Below are 8,388 nucleotides of genomic sequence, written 5' to 3' on the forward strand. Positions count from 1 at the left end.
AGTTATTTTATCAGATTAGTATAAAAGTGTAAAACTATGATTTAAAATATGTACAAATATATGTCAAAATAACAAGACAAACAGACAAAATATATTTTCTCAAAATGTCATTTTCTTAAATTGTTCATTTATGATGTATGAATGAAGTTGACTGCTGGACATTACAGAAGAATTCACACAATTAAAAAAGTGCCCAAAACATTTACATTTAAAATGTGAATAAAGAGTTTAAGGACACGCCTGCCTTGTAAATAAAGCATGGTATTCGACAGCAAATATTGCTGATTCAAGCTTTATGCCAGTGTGTCCTGATATGGCATGATTTCAATCATGTGAAATCCCTCATACATTGATCATTTATTNTTTTTTTTTTCCAGACAATCCAAATCTGGTGAGCTATGTACCAGTCACTGTCCAGGTCTTGGATGTCAATGACAATGCCCCCTATATTGCCACAGACAGCGCTTTGGTTGTGTGTGAAGGCTCCAAGGCAGGCCAGGTTAGTTATCTCCTCTCAGTCCTTTTCTCTGTGTGTCCCTATCATTCTTTTTTGACCCGTCAGCTCCAATCTGAACCCCTGAAACCGTTTTTCCTATCTGCACTCCTCCTTTTTTCTTCTGTCCTTTTCTCCTACCTATTTCTGCACCATTTCTGTTTTCTCAAACCATATTTTTTATGGTTTAATTCCATCTTTCTTTTCACACATATGTATGAACACACACACTCCCACGTACACTAACAGCATGGACACATGCATAAATGAGAAACACATACGCTGCCTTTATGATATGTCTGACACCATCAAGGATGGATTTATCTGTGGCTCGACAGACTTTGGAGGCTCTTAAACCTATAAATAATTCAGCATGTACCAATGTATTCACCGGCAGATAGCAGTCCGCATCAAGCGCACTAGAAATGGCTCACAGGAAATGTTAATCGTTGCACGTTGAAATCTAGGTTCATGTGCAGCAATGCACAGCAGTGCTGCGGCATAGCCTTTATAGCTTTACCCTTGAATGAGATTACTATTTAAGCAGTTAGACACACACAATTCACACACAGTGGGCGACAATGCATTTTTTAGATTAAATATCAAGGGTTCTCTTTCAACATTTGCGCCCGCTGTGCTGGTGGTTAACCATAAAGAGTGCTTAAAGGGATAGGTCACAATTCCGTCATCGGTTTACTCACCCCAACGATGTTCCAAACCAATAAAAGTTTTTTTCAAAACACGAATCGAGATATTTGTAATGAAACTTGATTTAAAGCATTAAAAGTCCAGGAAACCAATACTTAGAAGATTCAAATAAATGNTTATGAACAACTTTAATGTAGATGATTATTCACATATTTGCCACATGTGATGCAGTATATGGTCATGTGTTGATCATTGCTTAGATGTACAAAAAGAGCCTAAATTGAATAATCATATAAAGCGATACTGTATCTATTCACACAACTTGGACTAAACGGCTTCATATTAATTCATTTTACAAAGTATTAATGACCTTTTTGGATGTTCCAATTTTTGGATACCTTGAATTTCAGTGGAGGGATAAAATGTATAAACACCTCATAGATATTTAAAAATATACCTTAATTTGTATTTTGAAGATTAACCAAAGTGTTATAAGTTTGGAACAGCATAAGGAGGAATAAATGATGGCAGAATTTTCATCTGTTTAAATAAAGGTTTGGTAAATTATTCAGGCTGAACAAAAATGTGTGAATAATGTACATAGTTGTGTTTTCATTTTGGAGCTCTGTATAATTAAAGGCTGCTTTTAAAGCACCGCAGACCCTTCTCCTTTTTTTTATTTTTTTTTATTTTTTTGGGCTTCATTCAAGCCCAGTAAATTATTTACTGTATAAGGCAGAGGTCAATTCACAACCAAAGAAATTGTCTCTCATTTATTCTTACTTCTGGTCTGCTGCGCTCAAACCGGTCCATCTAGCATCTAAATAAAATCCTCTTCCCAATTACTGAAATTCGTGATTGTAACTTTGTAAGATAATCAGGGATTGCTGTCATGCTGTGGCCCTTGATTAAGAGTTTCCACAGATATGGCACAACCACGTTTCTTGTACTGGCATCAACTCACAGGAAGCTCTTTTCTTTTGATCTGCTCTGCACTCATTCACAGCAGTACGCTGCATGAAACAATGCAATGTAATTTGGGAAGAAATCTGTTATGCAGTGACACAGGCCAATTTCACACTTGGCTTTATTACTTAGAGACCAGAGTTCTTGTCCAGAGTTCAGTTTTACTCCCTTTTCCATGTAATGGAATATCTCGTTGTACTTTTGGGTGGAAAGTGCATTATGTTCACAACCTCGAAATTACAAAATGATTTGTGATTGTCTTAAAAGCGTTAATAAGAATGGGATCAATCAGCATATTTCGCGTTATATACCATGACTTAACACCAAAAGTGTGATGAATTTCTAGATTATATGTTTAGAGTAGTTTTAAAAATGTTTCCGAACCTCTCTTGAAAGTGTCTGGTATGTTTGTGTTTATGGTTATGGTTATGGTTACTGCATCTACCTGACCAAAAATGCAGTAAAACAGTAATGTGTATGTGCGTTTAGTGCTGTCAAACTATTTTATTTTGTATAATATAATTGTCTATACTGTGTATATTTATTAGATATACAAACATATGCATGATATATTTAAGATATTACATTAAATATACTTTTTAAGAAAATATAGAAAATAAATGTAAATATTTTGAAAATATATACTGTATGTGTGTGCTTTAAGCACCAAGTAAACAATCTGAACTCTGGCATAAAACCGACTCGGATCCACACCAGATGCTCTGGTATCCAAGTTCCCCCGGGGAGAGAAACCCCTGCCCCAACATGGGTGGTACAGCGCAGACAGGTGAAGAGCTTCAATAATTGGTCCAGACTCTGCATGAGGAGATTCCCACTTGCAGCTGATGTGCTAGCAGGAGCCAATTAGGTTAACAAGCTGACAAAACATCATGAGTCTGAGCAATGCTTCAAACTAGCGATCTGTTCAATGACTGTGATCCAGACACCCAACTGGCCAAGGGGCTTTGGGTCAGCAGTCTGAAGTTAATGTCTTTCAAAAGTAGAGAAGAAGAAGAAGCCCAGGTGGTCCAATTACATTTCTGGGTTATAAGGAGTGACAAAACCCATCTCTCAGAGAAGCAAAAGCGTCTGTTTTAGATATTTTTAGTGAAATTTTTCATTCAACCTTAATTCTTTAGCTGGTTTTCTCTTGTTCTCGGTGTAGGTCATTCAGACCATCAGGGCAACAGACAAGGACAACTTTGCCAACGGTCGGTTCACTTTTGCTCTACNNNNAAAAAAAAAAAAACACACATGCAATAAACAAAACCACACTTGCACAAGATTTCTTTTGGCTTGGTAATATATCTAATTAGAAAGAGTCTGACGTGTTAAGCCCATATTTTAGGAGTTAGTTACGAAAACAAATTCCATATTCAGTACTTAAGTTGTACACAGGCTCTCATGAAAGTCAAATAAGATCTGACTGATCTAAAGGGGCTCTCCGATGGCATCTCAGTAATGGAATCTTTCTAATGTTTTCCAACTGATTTCCTGATGTTTGCTCAGGGCAAACCCTCAGCGCCTCTCCACAAACATATTTAGTACCACATGTTGTCACACAGATCACCCTCATTTCTAGCCTTCCCCTCCTCTTCTTGCTCTTTTTTTAATATCGTTGCAAGGCCAGCCGAGCTGTTTCCTCGGAAACCAGGTCTGTGTTTATGTTAGCTCAAGGCTCCCCGGTGGAGATGGCTGGGCTGTAATGATTTCCTTCTAATGTCGGACCGCTGCTTCGGTGAATCAGGGCTGCAGGTGGACCGGTTGGAGTTTAACAGGGCAATCAGGGAGATAAGAGGCAGACGCTAAAAGCCCAGAGTTCAGAAGAGCTAGTGCTTCAGAGCTTTTTTTGACTTTGTATCCTAGCCAAGGTCTCTTCATACTGCCTTATCCTTGAATATTATCCCAAAGGATGGACCATTACGGACCGTTTTACGCATTGGGGGTCGGAGCGCTCTGTTGCGCTTGCCGTGATTGGGTGGGTGTGTAGGCTGTCATCCTTGATCACGTAGATGTTTCTCTCTTGGCGCCGAAGTCATTATGCCAGCGTCCACACGACCAGAGCGCTTGCCAGGTTGAGGCGGAAAAAAATATGATGGACATTCCCTACGGAGGTGCACTTACTTCCCCCTGGGAAATGGCAGTGAGTTCAATTGAATAATAATCATTTTGACTGTTATGTTCTTCGACGTTTTTCATATTCTAAATCTAAATCTAAAGCGTTTTTAATGAAGCTCTCCAATGAATGGGTGTAGGAAACGCTTAGTTCGCCCTATCTGCAAAGATAGCCTATGTCAAGTTTGACAACTTGCCATGGTTTTGGCAAGAGTGTTTGTGTTTGTGTCATCGGAGATGTGGAACGCATTACATCGAGAGGGTCCCTCCTGGGCCAATTCACCGCAATTCTCTCTCAGGCCATTTATCTCCCACCATTTAAACACTCACATTAAGTTATAACAGCTAGAGCGATCAGGACTCATGCCAGAACTGCAGTATTGGCAGTATTTGTTGTTGTTGATGCGATTTCCTGTTTATTTATTTATATATCTGTATATTTATTGCACAACGCATCTCACAGTGAAGATTAATTATCTGCAGTACATGCATGGTTCGCTCTCATGTTTTTTTTCACAGGGAAAGTGTTTACGAATCACTGCTACTTAAATCAAAGTGCAACTGTGAATTTCCCATCCATGTGTAATTACAGACTACGTTTTCTGCGTTGTTTGTGAAGATTCGCTAATGATCATTCCACCCTCTGTCGTTTCATGTTCATATTTTTTAATAGTGTTTGGACAGATTAAATGGAGTCTACCTGCAGGCCATTTTATAAAACCCCCACAGCATGAAATCAAACACAAACGAGCTAAACCTAGGGGTCACTACATGAAGGGCTGATTTATCCGTAAATATTTCAGAGATGCTAATTTGGCTAGTGTTAACCTTAACCCTGAGTTAGGAAATTTTCCTTCCTGTACTATCTAATGCATGCACAATAGATGCTGGTTCTGCAAACATTAGACCCCTGGAGAGAGACTGAGCCATGCCTCTTTTACACTGCTGTAGACTTATTTGAATGTTTTTGAACATTACGGGCCTAGAGATGAGAGAACAATATCAAATATTTCTAGAAATCACAGTTAAGGAATATAGTATACATTTATGTCTTTTCATTCATAGAATTAAAACATATTATTTCCCTTTTATTAAATAAAATCATCAATACTTGTAATTAGCTACTTTTCGTTCTCCCTGGCAGTTAAATAACTGTCTGCTTCTTCATTTTTATTATTATTTTTTTTAGACATGCATGGTTTTTCAGTATCATAATAAAAAATGTTTTTCAGCCAATATTAATGATTAGAATGTTCATCGGCTAATTCTTTTTTTATGTATCCATATTGGATGTATTGTATACTAATTATGATTGCTCATTTGTTCTATTTTTACATTTACATTAACTTTGACATTTTCTAACACAAATCTAAAGTTAATCTGTTAAAACACTCATATTTATTTTATGAAATATACATTGTACATTATAATGTCATGATGCGTTGTTTTGTGTAAAAAATAAAATACGTAGGTAGGTAGGCGTATCATATACAGTATATAAAAAAAATCTTCTTTTTTATTTGATACAATGTAAAATAAATGCAGTTTTGTTGCTATTAGCTCCCAGACCAAATTCCAGAATATGGTTTGGATACTTTTATGCCGTATGCAAAAGTTTGTGAATACAAATATAAAGTAAATGCTCTGTCTAAACTCCAATGAGTTGTTGCAGGCAATTTGCCCAGAGGTGCATTTATATAGCGTGATTGATATTAAAATGCCCCTACCACTGTTAAACCCAAACCCACGCTCTTACTCTCCTGGGAGCTGGTATTCAGAGGGAGACAGAATTCATCTTGCAACCCAAACCTCCTCAAACCCTCCCAGCCTGCAGAGTCAGAAGACGCTAGCTCAACACACATCTGCAATGTGAAGCAGCGGCATGACCGTGCATACGCTGAGGTGCTTACGACCTGCCTGTCTGTGGGTGTGTGTATGCGAGAAAGGTAGCGACAGCTAGAAAGAAGGTGAAAAAATTTGCACAAGCCTCTCAAAAATGAGAAAAGTTGGAGCACTGTAGGGAGTTAATAAAGCGTGATGCTTTTGTCACTGTGTGAGGTTTACAGGCTGTCAGCACACCGGCGCTTCAACATCCCTGTTGTGGAGGTAAAGCAGTAAAGCAAAATGTTGTTTTTTAAATCAGACACAAGTAAAGATGGGCCAATGTGGATCAGAAAATTCTAAACTTTTTTTCTAGCTAAAAAATGTATTTATAAAACTCATAGTTCTGATTCTCAGTTCTGATTGGATTTAAAATCATATAAAAATTGCATTAGTTATATGTTCAGTAGTTTGTTGTCAGTAACCATATTGGGTAACACTTTATTTTGAGGGTCTTTGAGGGGAACGTTCTGTTGACAATAAGTAACATTGCGTTTATGCATCTTACGCAACTTTCATTAGAGTATTAGCGGTCTGTCGCTTAATATCTGCTAACTCTTTAGAAATTATCTATAGACGGTTCACTCCTATGTCTATGAATCGCAAATTGAAATTGTAACGCACAATGGCGAAATAGTCCCGCCTTCTAAATGAAAGAACCAATTGCTGATTGGTAATAATTGCATTACTTCAGCAGCCATTAGAAGCTCCTGTCCCCATAGAAACCTGTGGCTAAAAAATTATGAAGTTGTTTTATTATTTTCAGGTGTTTTTTTTTCTATTTGCAACACATTGAGCTCTCTTGACCACCGTAATATTTGAGTATAAGAAACAATGGACCGGTACATTTCAGATTTTGTTGCTGATTTGAAATATGTAATTTAATTGTAACTTCGGCTAGCAGTTTTCAGGATTTCAGGATTCCCCCATTCATTTAGGTAAGACTTGTCTTGTTTAGGCTGCCCGGATGCATCGCAGACTTTGCTATAAGTAACTTTGTAAGTACAGGTCAACCTATTCTAACCCTAACAGTCCGTTAAAACTCTAGTGAGTCTTAGTAGATATGTAGGTGCAACGTTACTTATAGTCAACTAAATGTGTTGAAGCGACCATCAAAATAAAGTGAAATTCATTTTTATATATATTTTAAAAGAAGTCGGTTTTTGATCAAAAATAGAGTAATAACAGGAATGTTATGAAATACTATTACAATTTAATATAACCATTTAAATATTCCATTTATTTTAACTTATACATTTCCATACATTTTTGTATATATGCTTTGAAAAAGTGTCTGTTGAAATTTGGCTTAAGTTGAAATAGTATCTTATAATTCCAAAATGACAAAATGTCACATGACTCTATCGTTCTAACATGCTGATTGGGTAATGAAAGCAAATGTCGCTTAATATTTTTGCAAATTATACAGGATTTTTTGATGAATAGAATGTTCAATTAACAGTTTTTAGGAGTCACAGCAATTTTAGGTTTGTTAAAAAAGTATTCATAAAAAAAAAAAAAAATTGTTCACCCCTAAATACTGACTGATATATACACCAAATATTATGCACAGTGGAATGTCTTTTATCATAGTGCTGTGGTTGCCGTTTTATCACTGTTGTCATTTAAACAGTGAAGAATCCAAAACCATATCAGGCAGCTTGAAGATGAAGTAACAGAATGCAATATTCAAAAGGCTGTTCTCCATTCTCAGAGGCAACTGCCTAGAATGGAGAGTGAATTGTTTTGTTGGCTTCTGTTGCACGGCGTCGTCATGCATGCAGCCAGCGAGAATAAACCTCTGCTCTCTCTGACAGATAGCAGCGCGAGCGTGTTGGCGCGCAGGCAAGGCTTCAGCCAGGCGGAACAGGAGCTGTACCAGCTGCCCGTGGTCGTGTGGGATGGAGGAGAGCCGGTCCTCAGCAGCACCAGCACTCTTACTCTCAGGGTGTGTCCGTGCCAGCGAGGGGCCAGGACGCCAGTGTGCAGGGCCCAAGCCTTCCTGTCCTCGGCCGGTCTCAGCACCGGAGCCCTCATTGCCATCCTGCTATGTGTGCTCATCCTCTTGGGTAAGGCTGAAAACATGACAGCCAAGAGAAGAACTTGATTCTTTCCTTCATGAATTTGCCATCAGGGAAAGAGCAGAAACATACGAAGGGGTTCAAAGTTTTGAATCCAATATATATATTTATACATTTTTTTGCACTTTCTTGATAGATAGATAGATAGATAGATAGATAGATAGATAGATAGATAGATAGATAGATAGTAGATAGATAGATAGA

At 37.7% G+C, this 8,388-nt stretch overlaps 1 protein-coding gene across 1 annotated transcript in view; it reads left to right on the top strand.

Moving 5' to 3' along the window:
- The window catches only part of LOC122326989 (cadherin-6-like), an 11,868-nt gene that overhangs the window by 1,908 nt on the left and 1,572 nt on the right, over positions 1-8,388 (top strand). Inside the window, exons 3-6 of the mRNA XM_043222213.1 lie at positions 378-499; positions 3,273-3,337; positions 4,165-4,181; positions 7,888-8,172. Coding sequence (XP_043078148.1) covers positions 378-499; positions 3,273-3,337; positions 4,165-4,181; positions 7,888-8,172 — 489 coding nt within the window. The remainder of the gene's footprint in view (positions 1-377; positions 500-3,272; positions 3,338-4,164; positions 4,182-7,887; positions 8,173-8,388) is intronic.

This window comes from Puntigrus tetrazona, chromosome 2 (assembly GCF_018831695.1).
Source record: "Puntigrus tetrazona isolate hp1 chromosome 2, ASM1883169v1, whole genome shotgun sequence".
In the NCBI taxonomy this organism is placed as follows: Eukaryota; Metazoa; Chordata; class Actinopteri; order Cypriniformes; family Cyprinidae; genus Puntigrus; species Puntigrus tetrazona.